Below are 24,100 nucleotides of genomic sequence, written 5' to 3'. Positions count from 1 at the left end.
CCAGGTACCTGGGACATGCTGAGGCCTACAAGTGAAAACATTAACAAAGGCATTAAAAGACAATGCAATTGTTAAATTTAGTCATGCTATTGTTAAATGAGATTTTTTCTTTTTTTAGTTAAACCCTATTTGGCCACAGATATTTCAGTTACAAAGGAGAAGAAGTAACTCTAAAAATGCAGCTACAGTATTTAAGAGAATCTGTGGGAATCCAGTGATGAGATTCTATATTAGTCTTTTCATGATCAATGTGAATATAAGAATTCATAACAGAGAAGAATTAACATCGAAAGTATGGTTAAAACATGACAATGGAACAATTGAGGAGTGCATGTTGATGTAAAATGTTTAATATAATGCAGGTAATTGTAAATAAATAATCAGCAAGGCAATGGAGAATTGTATAGGATTTACAGCATGGAAACAGGCCATTCAGCTCAACTTATCTTTACCATTCTCTATTCATCTACGCTCCTGCCACTTCGTCTCAATCTATTGCCATATCCTTCTATTTCTTTATTCTCCCTGTTAATGCATCCACACTATTCGCCTCAAGTGTTCAATGTGGTGGCAAGTTCCACTTTCTAATCAATTTCTGGATAAAGAAGTTTCTCCTGAATTCTTATTGGGGTTATTAGTGACTATCTTATACTTATTACCCCCTAGTTTTTAACTTACCCACAAATAAAGACATCTCTACACCTTAACCCTTCATAATCTTAAAGGCCCCTCTTTGATCACCCCTCAGCCTTCTCTCTAGAGAAAAGAACTCCACGCCTGTTCAATCACTCCTAGTACTTAAGGTTGCCAACTGTGATTAAATGTATCCCTGGAGGTTTCATCACATGACTTGCCCTCACACTCCTGCCATTAGTTGGCCAACACATCCATCCAGGTGATGCACTGCCTTCCTACACCAATTGGAAAGCAAAAATTACCAAATTGGATGATGTTTGACGATTTTCAAATTTTTACATCTGGCGAAGGGAAATGTTCAAAGAAAATGGGAGAAAAATCTTCTTTCATGACCCTATGATTTTTCTCCAGGGTTTGCACACAGCCAGTGTCCTGGAAGTTGAGCTTTGAATCCTGCAGACTCCAGGCCAACCCTAAGTTTGTTTTGCAACAACGGAGCCCCAGAACTGTGCTCAGTTTTCAAGGTAGAAAGTTGTGCCTGTTTTTTTTTCTCTCTCTCTCTCTCTCTCTAGGAGGGGGCATCCGTCAAGATAAGTTGCAGTCGAAAGTGAGGTCTTTATTGTGGCGGGTCTGCGGTTGACTGATCAATATCTGCAAGGGGCCCCCCCCCGTTCCAGTGGAGAGGCTGCACTCACATTCCAGACTTTCCTGCCGTCCCCGCTCGCCAACGTTGCAGAGAGAGAGAGAGGAGGAGAGGGAGAGAGAGAGAGAGAGGAGGAGAGAGAGAGGAGGAGGAGGAGAGAGAGAGAGAGAGGAGGAGGAGGAGAGGGGGGGCTCTGGCACTGCGGAGCGGAACAGACCATGGGGGTCGCGGCCGGGAGCGTGTGAGTTGGCGCATGAGAGGCCGAGCCGAAGAGCCGGGGGGGAGAGAACTTGTTCCGTGAGAGAGGGGGGCGATAGGACCGGCCCTGGGATGGCGCCTGATGTGAGGCAGCGGAAGCGGCAGAGGGACGGAGAAGGGGAGCCGGGGAAGGAAGGGAGCGGGGCTGCCGGAGCCAGCACACAGCCCGCACAGATCACCCTCTTCCTCTGGGTGCTGCTGGGGGCCGGGCTGCTGCTAAGCCTGGGGGCTGCAGGATGGCAGTATTACCTGGACCGTGAGCGTGCGAAACAGCAAGTAAGAGAAACTGACACAACATCACCCCCACCCCCCCCCCCCCCCCCCTGCCCCTCCACACTATCAGGGGCAATTGTTTCACTGGCGGGTTTTGGGGGGGTTGTTCATTGATGGGGCAAAAAGTTCAATGAATAAAATCAACGGGGGGAGGGTCCAGAGCTGAATGTTTGTGCAAACAGTCTGTGGGGTGGGGTGGGGTGGGGTGGGGTGGGGTGGGGCTGGGGGGGGGGGTGGATTTGCAAAGATTCACGTTTCACACATCCCCCCCCCCCCCCTATAACAAACCCGATCACCAGGGACCAACATTGAAACCTCCAGCTCCAGAATATGTTTCCCTGCAGATCACTCGCTGCCTTTTCTGTTATGTCACCGGCTTGGGAACCTCGACATAATCTGGGTCATGGATTTAGTCCAAAGATCTCAAACCATTGTTTCTGGTCCCTGACAAACTCCGCCTCCCCTCTCCCCCCCTCCCTCCACCTCCCCTCTCCCCCCTCCCTCCGCCTCCCCTCTCCCCCCCTCCCTCCACCTCCCCTCTCCCCCCTCCCTCCGCCTCCCCTCTCCCCCCCTCCCTCCGCCTCCCCCTCCCTCCGCCTCCCCTCTCTCCCCTCCCTCCGCCTCCCCTCTCTCCCCTCCCTCCGCCTCTGCCTCCCCCTCCCTCCGCCTCCCCTCTCCCCCTCCCTCCGCCTCCCCTCTCCCCCTCCCTCCGCCTCCCCTCTCCCCCCCTCCTCCGCCTCCCCTCTCCCCCCTCCCTCCGCCTCCCCTCTCCCCCCTCCCTCCGCCTCCCCTCTCCCCCTCCCTCCGCCTCCCCTCTCCCCCCTCTCCAGCCTCCGCCTCCCCCCTCTCCAGCCTCCGCCTCCCCCCTCTCCCCCTCCCTCCGCCTCCCCTCTCCCCCCCTCCCTCCGCCTCCCCTCTCCCCCCTCCCTCCGCCTCATCTCTTTCCCCCCACCAACAGTCTCCCCTCCCTCCCCCTCCCTCCCCTCTCCCCCCCTCCGCCTCCCCTCTCCCCCCCTCCGCCTCCCCTCTCCCCCCCCACAGTCTCCCCCTCCCCCCACCACAGTCTCCCCCCTCCCTCCGCCTCCCCTCTCCCCCCTCCCTCCGCCTCCCCTCTCCCACCCCCTCCGCCTTCCCGACAGGTGGAGGCAAAGAAGAGAATGCTCTTACATGGAAACTTGTTGCAAAAAATCTAAACTCAGTTTATTATGTTGAGTGGTTTCAATTCATGGTTCAATATTGTCTACATTTATAGTATATTTATCTTGCAGAAAGATGCTCTGAAATCTCTTGGCAGCGAAGGATTGTTCCTATTTTCCTCGTTTGACACCAACAATGACCTGCACCTCAGTCCAGAAGAGTTCAAGCCACTAGCTGAAAAACTAACAGGTACAGCATGGCCAAATTCTAGGTGAAAGTTGTCTATATGTGGACTGCTGTGGTGTTTAACGGCACAAGGTAAAAATCCAGATGTATGTGACCTCTACTATTTAATTCCTGTCTGATGCAAAAAAAATGACTTCAGTCCAGCTGAAAATAGTGACTGAATTAGCGTTACCTCTAACCTACATCGGATGTGTTTTATTTTGTGCAGGTATTCCCTCAGCACCTGATTTTGAGAGCAGTGAGGAGGCCGATCCTAATTCAGAAACACTGACGATTGAAGCAAAATTCCAGCCTCTACTGCTGGAAACTATGACCAAGAGTAAAGACGGGTTTCTTGGAGTGAGTGAATGAATCATGTCCCACCCACCCCCCCACCACCCCCCCTCCCGACTTTCCGCTGCTCTTCTTGTGACTGTTGGCACATTGTACAGTTGTATGGATCTAGGCTTATGTGTGTGAAACTTGACAAAGCAAATGCCTTTCGAGAAATGATTTCCATTAGAGACATGAGCACACAGGGGTTTTTATAAAAGCAAAATACTGCGGATGCTGGAAATCTGAAACAAAAATTGCTGGAAAAACTCAGCAGGTCTGACAGCATCTGTGGAGAGAAAGACAGAGTTAATGTTTCGAGTCCATATGACTCTTCATCAGAACTAAAGAGAAATAGAAATGTGGTGGAATATACACTGTTTAAGAGGGGGGGGGAGGTGGGACAGGTGAAGCTGGATACAAGGCCAGCGATAGGTGGAGGCAAAGGAGAGATAGCAAAAGATGTCACAAACAGAAGGTCGAAGGGGCGTTGATGGTGACTTGAAACGTTAACTGTGTTCCTCTCTGCCGATGCTGCCAGACCTGCTGAGTCTTTCCAGGTATTTCTGTTTCTGTTTTTGTGTTGATGGTGGTGATACTGGCTAAAGGGGGTTTTTGTTTATTTTGTACGTTAATTGTTACCAACTTTTGCTTTCTATGGCTTCAAGTCAGGATGAGCCGTTCGTAACCTCATATGAACATTATATAGAGGTCTTTTGGGTGCAGTGACTAACATCCTTACCTCTGAACCAGAAGCTGTGGGTTTAAGTGACATGGCAGGGCTGGACAGAAGGTGCATTCAAAATGTGGCCAGGCGGGCTGAGTATCAATTAGCAAATCCTCCCACCGTACACCAATGACTGGCGGTCAGAATGGGAGAGATTCCTGGTCAGCCATTCGATGGAAAGAAAGTTGGGGCCTCTACCATCCCTCTCCATAGCTCCAGGCTACAACATGCATGGAAAAGTGCCTGTTGCTGTGGCAACTCTGATGTCTTTGCCAATGTATAATCAATTGCATTGTTGTTTTGTTAAGGTCAATTACACCCTTAAAGTTAAGAGAAACAGGTGATGGGTGTTAATTGTCTTTGAGCACATATAAATAAGGGATCTAGCCATGTGGACTAATGGATAAGGCATTTGGCTTTGGTATAAGTCGCAGTATGTTCAGAGGGCCGCAGCTTTGAGTTCTACCGCGGTCATTTTATCTACCGGGGCTATGTTCGCAGCTGGGTGGTCCTGGAGAGGGAGCATGAGGTGTTCACCAGTACGTTAGAGGCCTTCTGTGACCGGTGGGCTCCATGGGGGCTGCAGTGCATCATCACCACCGGAAATGATATTTTAATTTGGTTTTGTAAGTTTCCTTTCATGCTTTTATTTTAGTTACGGTGCCCCAACAGGGACTGTTTACTCCCCCTCTCGTTTTATTAAGTTTAGTTTAATTTATTGATTTGTTTCTCTAAAAAAGAGTCTATAAATAGGGGATAGCTGGAGCACTGGGTGGTGTGGGAGGAGAGCTGTGAGACCGAACAAGTCAATAAACTCAGTAAAGAAAATCGCAGTGTCTTGGTTTCGGCTTCACCAATTGGCTTGGATCCTACTAACTCTTGGTAGCGGGGGTGGGTGGGGTGGTGTTGGGGGCTGCTTGGCTGGGTGGCACGGGGTTTGATCCCTGTTCTGGCTGGGTTGGATTCGGTACCTGCCTCCTGGTGCTGCCTTGGGCAGAGAACTGAAGAAGGTAAACAAACATAATAAGTCACGTTCTAGACTACAGAGAGCACGAGTACTTGCCTTTGTCATAAAAAAATGTAGATATTTCTCCATTTCTTGGCGACTCGAGCTGCATTACCGCTCTTGTAAGTACCAAGAGTCTTCTAACACCTCACCCCAATCTTCATTGTGAGCACTGATATTGACTTGCTCCCGCCCTCAAGTGGATGCCTTACTCTGGACTCTCTGGTTAGAAATTTGGACTGGAAATTGTGGCTTGTTATTTCTTGATCCACACTCTCTAGTCTGGTGTTGCTGATATTAACTGTACTCCATCCACCCAGCTTAACCTAGCTTGAGCTGGGGATTGAACCTGGGAACATCATGCTTCATAAACTTCACAAGACGTGGTGCAGTTTACCCACTGAGCCGCTGGAACACCAAAAGCTTTTAAGAAGGGATGGTTTAGCTAGTGGACAGTGATTTGGTTCGGACTAGGAAAATCTGGTTTGACCTGTTCTGGTTGTTAAATCTTGTTTGGGGAGGTGAAAACAGATTAGAGAGAGGAGAGTTGGTCAGATTTCCAGTTCCCAGTCACTATTCAGTGCACATTAAGTTTTTAGGGGCAGGATTGGATTGAGCTAAAATGGCCTGGCTGTTGAATAAATAGCATGCTGACAGGCTGTCAAAGCTAGTATCTTTTTTTATTTATTTGTTCGTTGGATGTGGGCATCGCTGGCTGGGCCAGTGTTTATTGCCCATCCCTAATTGCCCTTGAGAAGGTAGTGGTGATCTGCCTTCCTGAACTGCTGCAGTCCATGTGGTGTAGGTACAGCCACATTGCTGTTAGGGAGGGAGTTCCAGGATTTTGACCCAGCGACACTGAAGGAACGGCGATATATTTCCAAGCCAGGATGGTGAGTGGCTTGGAGGGGAACTTGCAGGTGGTGGCATTCCCATGTATCTGCTCCCCTTGTCCTTCTAGGTGTTGGAGGCCGTGGGTTTGGAAGGTGCTGTTGAAGGAGCCTTTGTGAGTTCCTGCGGTGCATCTTGTAGATATTACACGCTGCTGCCACTGTGCGTCAGTGGTGGAGGGAGTGAATGTTGATGGCAGTGGATGCGGTGCCCATCAAGTGGGCTGCTTTATTTTGGACTGTGTCAAGCTTCTTGAGTATTGTTGGAGCTGCACTCATCCAGGCAAATGGAGAGTATTCCATCACACTCCTGACTTGTAGATGACGAACAGGATTTGGGGAGTCAGGAGGTGAGTTATTTGCCACAGAATTCCCAGCCTCTGACCTGCTCCTGTAGCCACAGTACATATGAAGATAACATACAAATTAGGGGCAGGTGTAGGCCACTCAACACCTTCAGGCTGCTTCGCCATTCAACAAGATCATGGCTGGTCTGATGGTAACTTCCTGCCTACCCCTGATAACCTTTCACCCCCCTTGCTTATCAAGAGCTATCTACCTCTGCCTTAAAAATATTCAGAGTCTGCTTCTATCACCTTTTGAAGAAGAGAGCCCAAAAGACTCACAATCCTCTGAGAGAGAAAAAATTATATAAATATGGCTGGTCCAGTTCAGTTTCTGGTCAGTGGTAACCCCCAGGATGTTGATAGCGGGGGATTCAGTGATAGAAATGCCATTGAATGTCATGGGGAGATGGTTAGATTCTCTCTAGTTGGAGATGGTCATTGCCTGACACTAGTATGGTGCAAAAATAATAGCCATTTGAATGAGGCACTAGAGGGCTCACTGTGCCTGTGTAACCCAACAAGGAGTTAATATCTTCAGAAGGAGAGGGCAGAAAAATCAGTGAGGAAGAACTAAACCCTTGCTTTGTCAGTGCCTCCCCTGCCCCCAACATTCTAGTTTGAACGGGCTACATCCCTTTGTTCCTGCTTCATACCATTTCCCTGACCAAATGTTAGGAGCGATAGACTCCCAATTGTCAAGTCCTTACTTACTACATTGTGTTCTTGGCCAGGAAGGCTCCGTCATAAATCATGTGAATTCAACAATCGTTTTCAAACACCAATAACTCTCAGTTCAGTCTTATGTAAAGCTGTCGTCTTCCTCAAATGGCCAGACAACAGGTTCTGAAATATGCACCTTTCACTTTCCAGGTCCAGCTCATAAATCTGTAAATTACTTATCAGAATTTATGTAGGATTCACACTACATCATCTGTCTGTTGACATGAAGAAAGTACCTCATGCCAGAGCAACTTCATACAGGTTATAACAGCATATGAGGAATACCAATGATTAACTGTTTTACAGCAACAAAGATATTTAGCAAATACCACACTGCACAATCCATTCTTGCAGGTTAGACTCACTATCACTGGCTGTGATGCACTTTGAGAAATGCTGAATAAGCGAAAGGTGGTGTAAAAAATACATGTTCTTCCTAGGAATGTAGCATCAGTCCAGCCAACACCTTTCAGTAGACTTCCAAGATGATCTTCATGATGTATGTAGTGCTAACCTCTCTCGCTGCACTCATCACAGAAAGTTCACAACCACATGTGAACCAAATGCTTATGGAATCTTTCCTTCTGTGTAAGTCTCTACAGTTCCAAGCAGAACCGCCGAACATTGACAGATTCTCCAATTTCATACTCTCTAATTCCTTTCAGAGATAGAACTGTTGAAAATCATGATCAAAGAGACAATAGTGCAGGTTCAGGTAATAGTTAATTAACCATTTTGTGAAGTTACATCATGAAAATCTAGTGAGATGTTTAATACATGATGTGGAATCTACCTGTCTATTTTCACATAAGTGCCCAGTCGTTGTTAACACAAAAAAAAAGACACTTTTTTTGTCAGATACCAATCCATTAACCTTATGTACGAAACTTCAGACAACACAATAGTTTAGCTAAGATAGGACCAAGAAATTGTGATTGAAGAGGGTTTACTGTAATTATTTTAAGATGAGATTAATGAACCTTTTTGGTTCAGAGGCCATATAAGTCCAGAAGAACCTAATTGACCCTTGACTGGCCATAGCTTATTTTTTATACGGATTGTGACAGTAAAGAGGAATTTTTAATTAATTAATCCTCAGGAAGGATGCTATTAAATGATCCTTTTACAAGTAGTCACTTGGTAGTACAGAACTTCGGTATTACTGAAAAAAAGAGACATGCTGTCAAAGCTTTTCATCTTGCACTCATCAGGCCAGAATCACAAGAATACCAACTTTCAAAGGGAGCAACAATTTATACTGCATGCGAAAAGGGTGCTGATTGGTTGGCAAGTGGACTCTGATTGGTAGAGGCATTGCCATGGAGATTGCACCAAGGAACAAAAGCTTGGTAGTTATCTGTACCCTGGTGCATTCTTCATGGCAATGCCTCTACCAGAGTCCACTTCCAACCAATTAGCATCCTCTTCTCTTGCAATATAAACTATTGTTCCCTTTGAGATTTGGTATTCCTGTGATTCTGTCCTGGTGAGTGTAAGACGCTTTTCAGTGATCCTTTCATGGTTTTTATACGATATGTTAACAGTGTATTGTGCATTTAAGGGAACAGTAAGAAAATTCTATGTATTTTCTTGTGTTTCAGGTCTCCCATGGTGCTTTGTCAGGATTGAGAAACTGGAAGTCTGCAGAAATACCTTCCAGTGTGTTTAGTAGCAGCCTGTTTAAAGCATTTCTCCCTCCTAAGCATAAAGTAGAGCTGGGAGATACATGGTGGATGATTCCCAGTGAGCTGACCATCTTTACAGGGTACCTCTCCAATAATAGATTTTACCCTCCAACACCACAAGGAAGAGAGGTAACATAATCCCTACGGCTCTGCCCTTTATTCTTTTCCTCCCCACCTTCGTACAACAATGCGTCTGAGCTGGTGAAGTCACCATGAATTGATGGGGCTATTTAATGATGATACAGCAATGATTATAGACACTGCCCCACTCTTTACTTCCTTTGTGATTTTTAGTACTAAATCCAGAATCGAACCACCTCAGTTACAGACATCTTTGTACATTACGTGGTTTTCAAATGAGGTTTTTGCAGGTAATTGGTGGCACTATTCATATTTTCACGTGGAAAGTCTATTTTCCAAAAATAGAATGGTTTATAATTATTTTCCATCAGTTCAATTTTTGAGCCTTTTCTGTTTATGATCATCCTTTTAGTCCCAAAATGTTTGTAACTTTTATTGTGTAACAATTTCAGTGCAGTATCCTGCTGGTAAGAACATGGAATGTGAAGCTGCATTTAAATGGAAATTCTCTTGTACTTGTGAACAGTGATTTGTTAGCACCTGGGGCCTTGAAACTAAAGTTTGAATTACAGTGTTGACAGTCATTTGAATGCTGATGCGTTTTGCCTGTTTACGGCCTTTGCTATGGAGGGAGCTCCTTCCAATACTCCATCAATTGAATGGAGCAGGCAAGGCTTGAACACTATCCGTTGTCAGGGGCAGATGTTGGCATCCAGTGTCTAACTTGTTTACAAAGCCCAAACCAGATCAAAACAACTTATAGGAATGGATTTGAATCTCAGGTTAGCAAGACTCTTGTATTCCGAGTCGGCAGTTCCTTCAGTTTTAGTCAGAAGATTTATGAAAGGAATCGAGTTGCAAAGTGCAAGTACCAAATCTGGGAAAATATCGATTGCAATCTTTTAAACAGACTTTGGAAATTTAGTAATTTGCCGGTTTCAATTAATTTGCTGGGGCGGTGGTGGATGTGCAATTTCACACCGCTGGGAAGTCTGCTGATTTGCCGGAACTGCCCTGTCCCAAGACCCGTTTTGCCAGAGGTGGGGGGAGGGTCAGAACTACACCCCTGCAAGTGGTGGGGAATCCAATTAAGGCCCTTTTAAAGACCGATTGTCAGAGGCCAACTGAAATTCTCCAGCCACCCTCCTGACTCTGAGGCATTGGAGCTCGGTCAGCTGCCTGGAGGCTGCCCCCTGGTGGCAGACCAGAGGGCTAGCTCTCCAGGCAGGGATAGAAGCCCTCCCTGCCAACCTGGGTTCAGCTGCAGCCTCAACCCACCTTGTGGAGGGCCTCCATTGCTCCCCTACTTTGAGAGCCTGCCTTCTGATCATTCAACAGCTAATTTGGAGAAAATCGCTGCCGGGTGACTGACTGACTTCTCCACACAGTGCGGGATTGTGGTCTCATTTGCATCCGACATTGGGGTCCAGACCCAAAGGGCCAAGTCTTGCCCCATTTGTAGGACTGTTTATTCATAGTTTATGGCCATGTTACACCTCAGCATTGCAAAGGGCTGCTGAACATTGGGGAAGAAGGCCGGTTCTTCAATAGAATACTTTCAGCAACACTATGCACTGTGGATAATTGTTCCCATTGTCAGAAAGCCATCCTTGAAATGATCCCCCAAAGCCAAAGTGAATAACTAAACAGAGACAGATCAACAATTAAAACTGAGGGAAATTTTTTTTTTTTACAAAGACATTGCACAGAGATTCTTTGGATTCTCAGTGATTGAAGTCGGAGCGAGAGAATGAACATTAGCATCTGTGATTTTTTACGTGTGGTATGTTTTTGATCTTAACTATAGCCATAGGATGAGGCAGGGGGCACAGTTTAGGAACTTTCTGACAGGGAGCCAAGGAAATTACTGCTTTTAGTTGCCTGCCAACACTTAAGTAAAGTGCATCATATCTTTATCGCTGGTCCTGGTGAAAAGGATACATTCCTGTAACCAGAGGTTACAGTTTACATTCAAAATTCAGGACTCCTTCATCTCTTGAATGTGACACAAGATGCCTCCTTTTTGTCCATAGGTCATTATCCATAAACTTCTAAGTATGCTTCACCCACGGCCATTTGTGAAGACAAGATTTGCACCCCAGGGTGCAGTGGCCTGTATCCGAGCATCCAGTGACTTCTATTATGACATTGTGTTCAGGTGGGTATATTCCCTGTGTCAGCTCCACAAATTGTTTCAGAACTTGCTTCCCTGCTCTTCATGTTCAAGCTGTTTTGCTTCTGTTACATAATAACAGTTCAGAAGTAATCCTTTAAGTGTAAAACATTTTGGAATCTCATATAGGCCAGTTATACATGCAGGTTCTGTCTTTCTTTAACGCATAATAGAACTGCAGGAATTGCTTCTTAATTGCCATCGAAGCTAATCTTGGCATTGGCCCTAGTTCCTCTTTCACTGATGCATGAGGTTCAATTAAATATACTACAAATACATATGCTTCCTACAGTCTGTCTTTGAGAAGTCCCTAGATTGGTGAATGTATGGACCCGACACTATATCCTTCTGCATTTAAAAACTAGAAGAAGGCTAATGATGGTAGACTTCATCTTTTGAGTCTACTCACTGTGGACCCTCGTCCTGCTTTGAAATACACTCCCTTCCCCATTACCCCCATTTAAATAAACATTCACTAAGTCTCATCTCTTCACAAGATGACACATCTCTGAGGAAGACCAACTACTGTGCCAATTTTCAATGCTCATGGTCCAATATCCCAGCAGGTCTGAGTCTAATACACAACCCTTAACCAACCAGTCTGCTCGATTCCTTCTAGAATCTCACCGAATTGTTACAGTGCAGAAGGAGGCCATTTGGCCCATCATGTCTGCACCAGCTCTCTGAATGAACAATTCACAGTTCCACTCCCCCACTTTCCCCCCCCACCTTAACCTTGCACATTGTTCCTTTTCAGATAACAGTCTAATTCCCTTTTGAATGCCTCGATTGAACCTGCCTCCACCACACACTCAGGCAATGCATTCCAGACCTTACTCACTCGCTGCGTGAAAATATTTTTCCTCATGTTGCTTTTGCTTCTTTTGATAATTACTTTAAATCTGTGCTCTCTTGTTCTCAATGCTTTCACAAGTTGGAACAGTTTCTCCGTATTTGCTCTGTCCAGACCCCTCATGATTTTGAATGCCTCTATCAAATCTCTTTCGGCCTTCTCTTCTGCATGGAGAACAGTCCTAACTTCTTCAATCTACCCTCATAACTGAAGTTCCTCGTCACTGGAAGCATTCTTGTGAATCTCCTGTTTATTATCTTTATGTTCCCTGTTTATTTGGAGCACCTCATGAGGTTAGAGAAGCCCCAAGCCTGGTAATACTGGACTAGGGTTGGTAACACTCCAGGATTGCTCTGGACTTACCAAGAATTGAAGATTAATGTTTTGGACACTGTTACCAAAAACCCTAGAGAAATATCATCATGACATTAGAAAGCATTGTGTGTCTTTTTTTCACTTTTTTGTTTATTGGCTAGAAAAAAGATTGGAAATATTGGATAGTACAGTGCACGGTTTTGGTCACCTTATTTAAGGTGGGATATACTTGCATTGGAAGCAGTTCAGAGAAGGTTCACCTGACAGATTGCTGGGATAAAGGGGTTTGTCTCATGAGGAAAGATTGATCGGGTTGGGCCTATACTCACTGGAGTTTAGAAGAATGAAAGGTGATCTTATTGAAACAAATAAGAGAAGGAAGGGTGTTGACAGGATATATACTGAGAGGGTGTTTCCCCTTGTGGGGGAATCTAGAACAAAGGGACAAAGGCAAAATTAAAGGGTGGAGATTAAAGGTGGAGATGAGGAGGAATTTTTCTTCTCTGAGGGTCATTAATCTTTGGAATTATCTTCCCCATTGAGTCATTGAATACATTCAAGGCTGAGTTAGACAGATTTTTGATTGACAAGGGAGTCGAAGGCTATGGGGGAGAGGCAGGAAAGTGGAGTTAAGGCCACATTAGATCAGCCATGGTCTTATTGACTGGCTCAGCTGGCTCGAGGGGCTAAATGGCCGACTTCCTTATGAGATGGAAAGTGCTGGTTGGCTGGGATGGTTGGAGGCGGGAGAAGGTGTGATGAAACATGGAGGATTGTCTCCAACCCTGTATTAGATAGAGTGACTATCTACTCAGTATTGGCCGTCTGTTTGAGAGCCCACGAGAGTGAATTGTGTTTACGTTTCAGGATCCACGGAGAATTTCAGTTGAACGAACCACCAGATTATCCTTTTTGGTTCACTCCAGGGCAGTTTACTGGACACATTGTTCTTTCTAAAGATGCATCACATATTCGAGATTTCTGGATGTACGTTCCCAATGACAGGTTGGTAGGATTTTCTTTGTTTTGCTCTGTGGTCCTGAATGATTAAGAATATTCTCTGCAGGAGTAACTTTTTTTTTGTCCGTTTCATTCACTTTGGAGTAAGTTCCCTTGTATGAAGGGGACAGACTTGACGCAGTTGACTTTCAGCTCTGAAGTCAAAGTTGTGTGTTCGAATCCCACTCTAGAGATGCTTCTGAGAGATTGCTGCACTGCTGGCGGAGATGGCAAACTGAGGTGCCATCTGACCTCTCAGGCGGATATAGGAAAATCCCACGGCACTATTCAAAGAAGAGCAATGGAGTTGTCTTGACTTCCTGACCAATATTTATCCTCCAGCAGCATCACTAAAACAGACTCAGTGGTCATTTGTGAGAGCTTACTTTCTGCAAATTGGTTGCCACCTTTCCTACCTTTCTTGATTCCTTTCTCTTTCTTTCTCTCTTTTGCCCTTTTCTCTCTCTCTCTCGCTCTCTCTTCCTCTTCCTTTTTTTCTTTATTTCTTTTTCTCCTTTCTCTTTTCCTTCTCTCTCTTCCATACGAGTGCAGTCACATCAAGAATGACACAGGAAACATTAGACTGCTGAAGATGTTTTCATCCTGGAGACAGGTGAATGATTTTGCAGGAAACGCATGAAACTGTTCAACGTTGTCAAGTACCTGTCAAAATATTTGACATTATTTCTCTTGTTCTGAGTGTTAATTCTCTCTGAATAGTGCAGTGTCTTTCCTTCTGCATTTCCCTTTTATTTCCTCTGCTGGTCCCTTCTATTTAAAAAAAAACATGTTAGTCCTTCCGTCCACAGCTCTGTTGAAGTTTGGAATGCAGAAGCAGACCGGGTATTGATGGCCGCAGCTGGTTCATGCTGCATTGCGTGTCTCAATAGGGTTGTGGAACAAATGCCAGTATGCGAGAATGATGGCTGTCAAAACACTGGGACTTTGACAGTGAGCAGCACAAATGGAAGTGTGAAACACTACTGAATAACTGGGGTTGTCAACTGTCTGCTGACACTTGAGTTTCCAGTGGGCTCCTTATTAATTAGTGGACCACCCCATGGATCTGGGAACAATGCCTGTTCCTCCTTGCTGCTTTTTAGTTGTAAACCCTCACAATCTCCTCCTCTAATTTGTTCTTTCCCAGAGCTCCTTCAGACTTCAAAATCCAGCCCTGTGTGTCTCCTAATCACTATTTCTTGAGTTACTTCATCCTGTCTCCACTCTCTCTCATTAATTGGGGTGTCCTGCACTCCAGCTCTTTCACCTTGATTTTCCCAATTTTGTTCTTTCTTTTAGCTTGGGAATTAAATTCCTTTCTGTTTGTTCAATCGTTTCAGGGGTTCAGTTCCAGAGGAGATTCTACCCCCTGTCGCTGTATGATTTCAGCCCCAGTCTCTGTTGAGGTTGATGATCTGAGCTCGGGTTTGGGGGTTAGGGTCCTGTAGGTTGGACTCAGTTCTCTGAACTGGGAGGGGGATATCAGTCAGGGTTCCAGCCGGAGATTATGCAAGTGTTTTGTGTAGACTGGACAGCAAATCGGCTGTAATGCCTTCACTGCTTGAATTCTATGACTGTTGCGCACAAAATGTGACTAGCTGATGTTTAATGGATCTCAAACTGATGAATGAAACTAGACACCAATCCTTTTCTTGATAATAGGTTTATTTATAGAATTACAGATGGCTGCCTTCTCCCTATCACCTCCCAGTGTTCCAGTAGTGTCTATTTATATGCTCTCGGTACTTAATTGAACAATGCCATATCTTCTTATAATTATACCATTAACAATTGGGCTTTGCACTAGAGTGCTGCCAGTGCTCATCCAATTTACCCAACAAGAGTAGCTTGAGTGCCTGATGACTCTTTCCAAGCTTCATATATTGGCAATTCCAGCACTCAACAAGTGTACAGCTTTAAGCATCTCCCGAATGGCTGGTGAGCCATTAATAACCTATGTATATATAATCTGTACCAGGTCTTTGAATGTGGACATGGAGTGGCTGTACGGAGCAGGCGAAAATGGCAACATGGAAGTGGACATAGGCTACTTGCCGCAGGTTTGTTGTGCTCTTGTAGCTTTCCATATCATTCAGGAAAGATTTAATAGGGGTGTTCAAAATGACATAGTGTTTGGAGTAAATAAGGAGAAACTGTTTCCACTGACAGGAAGGTCAGTAACTAGAGGACACAGATTGAAGATAATTGGTAAAAGAACCAAAGGGGAGATCAGTTCAATTTTTACACAGCGAGTTGTTGTGATCTGGAACACGTGGCCTGAAAGTGCGGTGGAAGCAGATTCAAACTTTCAAAAGGGAATTCAGTATATATTTGAAAAAGGAAAAACATTATAGGGATTTGGGGAAAGAGCAGAGAAGATTGGATAAATCTTCCAAAGAGTCAGCACTGGCATGATGGGCTGAATGGCCTCCTGTGCTGTGCAGTTCCATGAAGTTGGTATTATTTCATGGGCAAGAGGGGAGAAGACATGAGGCATCTTTAATGTTTGTTCCCAGGTACGTAGTTCCAATTTGTGTGGAATCTACTGGAGAAAAATGATTGTTTCACGGTGAGTCTTTTGGAGAAATGAATCCCTTTTGTCCGTGTTCTTGAACTAATTTAGGATAGGTGCTGAGGACAAATTTTCCCTTGCTCGTGAAATAAAATAACTCAACAATATTTTAAATTGTATTCCCAGCATTCTGGTAAAGGTTAGCTTTTACCAGGAGAGTAGGGAATTCTGCTTTACCCAAATATGGTCAATAGCATGTGGGGGAGGAGACTCCATCTGTTTGTGCCACAAAATCCTAAGCCTCTTTGTTAAAGAACATCTTCATAGTTTCATTAGAGAATGCAGTGAGGAAACCGTTCCTGTGATTGAGTGTCTGAGCAGGGCTGATTAGTCATTCTCCTTCTGAAAGAGGAGACGATACTGAGGCAACTGCAATCTCTCTTCAATCTCCCTGACACTCCTGTTGGAGAGTTACTGAGCCACAATCTACTGAGTGCCGTACAACAGTGGTCAGCATTTTTGATGATAACCTGATTAATATGACTGCGTCCTGCCTAATAATAGAGTCTGTTGCACTGAATTAAGCTAATGTAACTTGACTGGCTTCAGGGATTGTGGGTTTTGAAGCAAATTCAGGAATCTGGACAAGATTGAGAATTTATCTGTTCGTGACTTGAATGTCAGTAGCAGCAGGAGAGCATCGGGCTGGAAGGGAAGTAGACAGCTTTGTAGCAATGACGACCTGCTTTGCATTTCCTCAGATGCTTGCCTTTGCCCTAGAGTGGCCTGTGCTTTTTTTTTTCTCCTAAGTGCCTATCCATCTGTCTGTGATGCAGATGGAGCTCAGGGCCTTGGGCCCATCTATTCCGAGTATTATCGTCGACGAGAATGGTAATGTGATCGACAGCGCAGATGGTTCGGGGGAGCCCATTCAATTTATTTTCGAGGAGATTGTCTGGAGGTCAGAAATCAGCTTCGAAGAGGCTGCAAACAAGCTGGAGACAACTATGTATCCATTTAAGAAGGTAATGGGTAAATGGAATTGAGGCGACTCTTAATGCTTTTAAACTCATGCCTATTGTTTCCTGTGTATTGATGATTCAGCTGCCAGGCAAGACAGCACTAAGACTGAACAGAATACTTCTCTTTTTCCAGGTGTCGTATCTTCCTTTTACTGAAGTCTTTGACCGCGCGAGGACGGAAGATAAACTTGTGCATTCCATATTACTTTGGGGTGCACTTGATGATCAGTCTTGCTGAGGTGAGTCCTGCTTTTCAATCGCTCAATCTTTGAGAATTGATTCGTTCTTGGCATTCGGGCACCAGTGGCATTTACTGCCCGTTCCTAGTTGCCCTTGGGGTGGGGGGGTGGTGGTCCTATGCGAAGCCCCCTCAAAGCTGCCCAGAAGTTCCCACATGGGCGGTGCGCAAGTCCACCCCTTTAAGCTACATGGCTATACCAAAGAAAAAACAAAATTTAAAGGGCCTACGCTCTTAAACAAATCACCTCTGCACTACAAAAAAAAAAATCAGCGGGTATATTGGTAGTGAGCCACCACCTTGAACCATTGCAGTCGATGCACTGACCACACTCCTGCATTGCTGTTAGCTGGTAGGTCGAGATAGCGGGGATGTTTTCCCCATCGGGAAGGCGAGGGAGAGAATCATGGACAGGGCGGTGACCTTGGTTCAAGATTATGCATCCCCAAGTAATGAAGAGTGCAGATTTTTTGCTCCTCATCTTAGTCCTTTGGTGTTTGCGCGATCTGGGAGACTAAAAGAGGGTGAGGAATCTAGTTCTGTTTGTAAAGTTGCTGTAGCTTGGGAAGAGATATGGCAAGGGTTCTGGTTAAATACATTGTATTTACAGCACAATAACAGGCCATTCGGCCCAACCAGACCAGTCTGCTTTTGATGCTCCACTCGATCCTCCTCCCAATAATCCTCTATTCCCTTCTCCCATTGGAGCAGAGGAACATGGGATTTAGGAGCAGGAGTGGGCCATTCGGCCCTCAGAGTCTGTTCAGCCATTTGATAAGACCGTGGCTGATCTGATTGTGGTCTCAACTCTTACCTGGCTGCCCCTCATAACCCTTGATTCCTTTGTCTATCAAAAATCTCTCTACCTCAGTCATTAAATTTAGTCAAGGCTGTGCCTTCACTGCTTTCTGGGGAAGAGAACTCCACAGGCTTACAACCCTATATGTTTATCCCTCATTTGTTTAGCTTGTCCTTAAATGTATCACTCCTTTTCACCTCAACCATTCTCTGTGGCAGCAAGTTCCACATTCTCACCACTGTCTGGGTAAAGAAGTTTCTTCTGAATTCCTGATTGGATTTCTTGGTGACTATCTTATATTGACGGCCTCTAGTTCTGCTCTTCTCCACAAGAGGAAACATTCTCTCTGTATCCACTCTATCAAAACCTTTCATCATTTTCAAAGCCTCCATTCAGTCAATCCCCCAGCCTTCTCTTTTGAAGAGAAAACGGACCCAGCCTTTTCATCCTTTCTTGTCAGGTATAACCTTGCAGCCCTGGTATCATTGTTGTAAATCCACCCCCCCCCACCCCCCCCGGGCCCCTCCCTCCCTCTTCAGTGTCTGTGGGGAGAATTTTGCTGGGAATGGGAAGGCTTTGGCGTATTGGTACAGGAATAGTTCAGTTCTCAGCTCCAGCTCTGCTGTCTTGCGGTGTTGGATTTCACTGTCTTTTTATTTAGTGCAAAGTGAGCTTTACTGTTACTGATGCGTTGTTAGACGCCCATCATCATATTAACAGATTGAGTCTCTTTTATTTCCTTCTTTTTATGCAGGATCGGGGCGGACTCTGCGAGAAACTGTTCTCGAGAGTTCGCCCGTCCTCTCACTGCTGAATGAGAGTTTCGTCAGCAGCTGGTCCCTGGTCAAAGAACTGGAGGATCTTCAGGTAAATCATCAAAGGGTTTGAGGGGAGTAAGTGATGATGGTCATTCAGCGAATCAGCAGGGAGCAGGTAAACTCTGGTTTCAGGCTAGACTTGTAGAAATGAAATGAATGAACACCAGTGGCTCTAGATGCCGCTAAATTTAAGAGTGAACTGGGGGAAACATATGGAGAAGAAAAATATGGAAGGCGATGAAGGAAGAGGGTGGAGACAAGTGTTTATGGTAGCTACCCCTGGTGGAGTGAGTAGTGAGTAGCACAGTCACAATGGACTGAGTGGCCTCTTCTGAACCGAAAAAAAAGCATGATTTTTTTAAACGCATACAAATATTAAATTAGTGATCTAGGCGCAAGTTACTTTTTAGAGGGTGAATTTGTGTCATTTTCCCCAGTGGTTCTTCAATACATGGGTCCAACTACAAACCAGAAAATGCTGAGCTTGTTTAGTCCCTGGGATCACCTTGAGATCGGAACCCATAAGAGTTCTTGGGACTTTTTCATTTGTGAGGGATAAACTTGACACTTTATATCCCATCGATTTTTGAAACTGTTCACAATTGAATTGGCCTGTCCTCACTGTGCTCCTAAGTGGCTGTGTGCTTTGTGTGCAATCCTGTATGAAATAAAGGTGAAGCTTCAGTGTGGATAGACTCGGGAGGGATGAGTGTGGGTTCTTTCACCCAGTGACCTTGTTGCTGTACAGGACACCTGATTGGTGCATTTCTTCGTAGGCCCAGATCAAGCAACTTTACAGCCTGTTTTTATGAATCCCAATTTAAACTCCAGGCATATTGATCCTGATTAAGTGATTAAATGGTTTTTGAAGTTACACAATTGACATTCATTTTAATTGAAGATGAACTAATAAATGTTCTGATTCTTAGTTCAGAGATCAGAAAGCCTCTTTGCACCTCTGAAGGAATGATATTCTAAATCTTAAACACAAATTAGTTAGTAAGGAGAGCAAAATATGCTGTAATGTAGCCCCTCCATTTTGTTTCCTCCCTTAAATTCAGTTCAAATCACCCGTCATTTCTGTGCTCATTAAGTGATTGTTCCATCAGTGATGCTTTATACTGAACAGTTGCGTGAGAGGTGTCCAGGTTTACACCCCTCCCCCAACCCTATTTCTTTCCCTATAGGAGATGCCAGGTTTTTCCGCTTGATGTCTCCACTTCCCTCCCACCACATCCTCCCCATGGAGCTGCAGACTCCTTTGGGAAATGATGGATGTGGACATGAGTCATGTCACGTAGTGGTGCTGCAGGTTTCTATATCCTGCTCTGCCACAGGACCACCCGATAAGACCGGCTCTCAATTGTAATATGGCTGTGCGACATTAAACGCTCGCTTGGATGTGTTTGGATGAAATTCCAGTGTCCACACTTTGAATGAAGGCCCCATTTAAAATGAACAAATGGCTTTGTTTAAACAGCAGAGAAATTTTGTACAGATGGGGTAACATACTCTGCGTGATCTCAACCCAGTGCTGCCTCTGGAAGGTCTTCCTCTTCACTTCCTTGATGCTTAACTGGGCGAGTCAGTTCTTTTGGTGGAGGTTGATGTTGGGGTTGGACAGCAAGTTGTATATTGTGATGGATCTTTTTATAAATGAAAGTAAATGTGCTTCTTGTTTGAGTACTCGACATTTTTATCCTCCACAGAGAAACCAAGAAGATGAAGGCAATGCCCAGTTAGCCAGCCTGCATTTAGAACACTACAACTTTCCCGTTGAGATGATGATAGCTTTACCAAATGGCACAGTGGTAAGTCCTATCGTCTATCATGGTCTGTTCAAAGCTGTGCTGGTAATTGGGCTTATTTTGTGAGTGTTTAGATCCTAGGGCCATTTGAATCTTATTGTATCTGTCGGAGGCAAAAAAAATCCAGGGTTCTTTTTGATGCAGAGCGTTTTTGAAAAGAATCTAAAGATTTTAAATGGTCATCAAACATTTTGCACTTAGAGTAGCAACCACCTCAGCCGTAGGTAAAATAAAGTAAAATTTGCCTGTTGTGACATTCAGTCATTGTGGTTTGAATAGTGTTTTGGTAGTTCCTTGTGACAACTAACTCACTTCTCAGAAATCAAGTCAGTGAAAGTATGCGGCTCTCCCTTTTTTTATTAATCCCTCCCCTCTCCAATGTTCTCCGCCTCCTTTCCTGAAGGTGTTGACTTGACACTTATAATTTGCTGCCCTGTAGTCACTTGCCATGATGCCCATTCTTCATGTTGTGAAGCTAGACAGTAGGAGCTGGTCATCTTCTGTTGGAGCTGACACAAGTCAGGGCAGTGTAGAAAGAGCTTTGCTCTGCATTTGGCCGTACTATACCTGACCCCGGAGTGGCTGAGGTTGGGTTCCTGGAAAGGGAGGTGTACGCCTGTAAACTAGGGAGATGCCCATTGCAAGTCTTTGTGCAGGTGAATTTAACAGCCTTCTTTCATAATGGGCAAGAGGAGACCAAACAGGTTGAAGGTCTTTTTGGAAAACAGAAGTAACCTGAGACAGGTTTTTACAATAATGAAAGGATTCAGTTGGGTAGACGTAGAGAGGATGTTTCCACTTTTGGGGAAGTCCAAAATTAAGGATCATAAATATAAGATAATCATTAATAAATATAATAAGGAAGTCAGGAGAAATCTCTTTCCCCAGGGAGTTGTGAGAATGTGGATCTGGCTAGCACATGAATTCCCCAGCACTAACATTGCCCCCTTTTAATGAGCAGAAAAAAACCCATAGACTTTATGTACATGTCCAAACTTGCATCATTTCACAGGGATTTTCCAATGGTGTTCACATTATAAAGTGTTTCCCAGATTTGGTCGCTCTTTCTGCTCTTATTCCCAATATTGTGGCCAATTGTATTTGGATAATGACCTGTGATTATTATTGGCAGATTCACCACATCAATGCCAACTACTTCCTGGATATCACTTCAATGAAGCCCGAGGAGGTGGACAGAGGTCTGTTCACTAGTTCATCACATTTCGAGGATCCCTCAGCTGCAGCTTATGTCACGTTTTTGAAGGAAGGGCTAGAAATGGCCAAACGGTTTATACCGTCCTAACTAGCGAGAATCCAGCTGAATGAAACTGCTCCTTCACTGCAGGTTTCAGCCATTATGTTGCATCGTTTTAGAACGGTTTCACTGCACTTTGCACAGAGAATGCAACTGCCTGTGTTTTCCAAAGCTTCACTGAGGATGACAACTTGTTGAAACTTTCTCCGAGGAACTGCTTTTATCTGCACTGCATCTGTGATGCGAGTGGAGTTGTGGGTATATGTTAAAATATTCCTCCGCTGCCCCACATCCTCTTGGGTATGATGGTGCATTAATAGTTGAAAAGGAACAGTTTCATTAAATATTGTTTGGAGGAGCTGACCGGTAGTTCTGAACCATGGCTGGTGTTTCTCAAGCTGTAATGTTTTTAGTCTGATTTGGGGATGTGTCAGTCTTAGCAAAGTTAGGCTTTTCCTCTCTTCCTCTTTTTTTTATTCATTGATGGGATGTGGGCATTGCTGGCTAGGCCCATCCCTAATTGCCCTTGAGAAGGGCAGCAGAGTTGTCCAATCCACTTACCACCTGTGGTGAATCAGCCACAGACATGTGGTGAATTGATGTTCGTCAGCAGATGAGAGATTATTGGGTTCTCTGAAAAGAGCCACACTTAGCCCCATTCCCTTGGACTTTTACAATTTTCTTTTTGAGCTATTTGTCCACTTCCTTAATTCTTAAAAAGTCTCAGCAATTCAGTTTCTTATCAGGCAATCCCTGAATGAACAAAAACAAAAATAGCTGGAAAAATTCAACAGGTCTGACAGCATCCGCAGAGAGGAATATTGTTAACTTTTCAAGTCCGTATGACTCTTCAGTTCTGATGAAGAGTCATACGGACTTGAAACATTAACTGTGTTCCTCTCCGCAGATGCTGTCAGACTTGTTGAGTTTTTCCCGCTATTTTTGTTTTTGTTTCAGATTTCCAGCGTCTGCAGTATTTTGCTTTTATCCCTGAATGAACATGTCCCTCTATCAGAAAATATTTTTCTTAATCATCAAAAGGATTAAGAGAGAGATTATCTTAAATTTGTACCCTCAAATTAATCAATTCATGGATTTAGGGAATAGGTTGCTCCCTATTTAACATATTCAATTTTTTTTTTTACCATAATTTTGAACATCTCTATATTCAAGCTGCTCCATATCTCTGTCCTAGTGAGAAAACTGCCAGTAAGTTCCATAATAAGTGGACATGTATGTTTTTTTTTAAAAAGGGCAGGTGGGTATTTAGGAATAAGGACAAATCTGCTGGATTGAAGCTGAGTTTTTGGGGTGGGTCTGTCCCATTAAGGAGCAGGTCACCCCTCCCCCAATTCCAAGGCCAGGAACAACATTTCACAGCAGCCTCCCACTTTCTGTGATAGGGATATAAACTGTGAATGTTGATTCCACTGTGGGTAGGAGAGGGTTCCTGTGTGTATTTGAAATCCTGCACACTTTGAAAATTTGCAGAGCCACAACATTTTAATTTCAGAAGCTGGTTCGGTGTGTGGTTAAGCAACAGAGCCTCTGTGCTCAAGGGTGCTAATTTGCTGCGTAAAAGTTTCGAGTTCTGACCTTCGAAACTCTTGCATTAACTTACAAGCCCTGTAACAGCTTTGTTTTAATCTTGAAAGAGTAAAGGGAAGCTGTTTCCACTGGTAGGAAAGTCTGGAACCAGAGGACAAGATAATTGGCCAAGGAACCAGAGGAGAAATTAGATTTTTTTTTTGCACAGGGAATTTTTATGATCTGAAATATGCAGTGCTGGGAAAGGCAGTGGAAGCAGATTCAATAATAGCCTTCAAGAGGAAACGGGGTATATATTTGAAAAGGAAAAGTTAGCAGTCTTATGGGGAAAGAACGGGACTAACTGAGTAGCTCTTTCACAATGCTGGCTTAAGCACAATGAGCTGAATGGCCTCTTGTGTTGTTTGCTACTGGTTTGCATTGAATGACCCCAAATGGCAAGAATTAGTGACCCACTCCACCCCACCCCACTCCACCCCATCCACCTTCTTAAAATCAGATTTATAAAGACAATATCTTGGGAATGGAGGAATTGCTAGACAAAATGACTAAGGTCTTTTGAGTGCGCCTACCATCATCCTGGTAGCGACATGAGACAATGACAATGGAGCAGTTGACTAATCATAGCAATCAATGTCTATCGATGAGTCTACAACAGACCCAGACGTGAGGTGAGGAAAAACTCCAGCTGGGGGGGAGGGGGGGGGGGTTGTTTTCAGAACCATAAGTCCAAAATTCATACATTCCAAGCTAGCTGCACTTGCATCTCATGTCTCAAAATTGCTTTAAAACTGCATCC

At 44.6% G+C, this 24,100-nt stretch overlaps 1 protein-coding gene across 1 annotated transcript; it reads left to right on the top strand.

The window, feature by feature from the left end:
- The first annotated feature begins 1,431 nt into the window (after positions 1 to 1,431).
- On the top strand, positions 1,432 to 22,537 carry selenon (selenoprotein N). The gene is made up of 12 exons (XM_041212176.1): positions 1,432 to 1,813; positions 3,079 to 3,196; positions 3,402 to 3,532; positions 8,797 to 9,009; positions 10,995 to 11,119; positions 13,170 to 13,307; positions 15,280 to 15,361; positions 16,650 to 16,838; positions 16,969 to 17,074; positions 18,627 to 18,739; positions 20,400 to 20,501; positions 21,631 to 22,537. Exons 1-12 carry the CDS (start codon positions 1,610 to 1,612, stop codon positions 21,799 to 21,801), a joined length of 1,692 nt encoding a protein of 563 aa, XP_041068110.1. The 5' UTR covers positions 1,432 to 1,609; the 3' UTR covers positions 21,802 to 22,537.
- The last annotated feature ends 1,563 nt before the right edge of the window (positions 22,538 to 24,100 follow it).

This window comes from Carcharodon carcharias, chromosome 19 (assembly GCF_017639515.1).
Source record: "Carcharodon carcharias isolate sCarCar2 chromosome 19, sCarCar2.pri, whole genome shotgun sequence".
In the NCBI taxonomy this organism is placed as follows: Eukaryota; Metazoa; Chordata; class Chondrichthyes; order Lamniformes; family Lamnidae; genus Carcharodon; species Carcharodon carcharias.
Note: the sequence above shows the minus strand (reverse complement) of the source record. Positions and strands in the feature narration are given on the sequence as shown.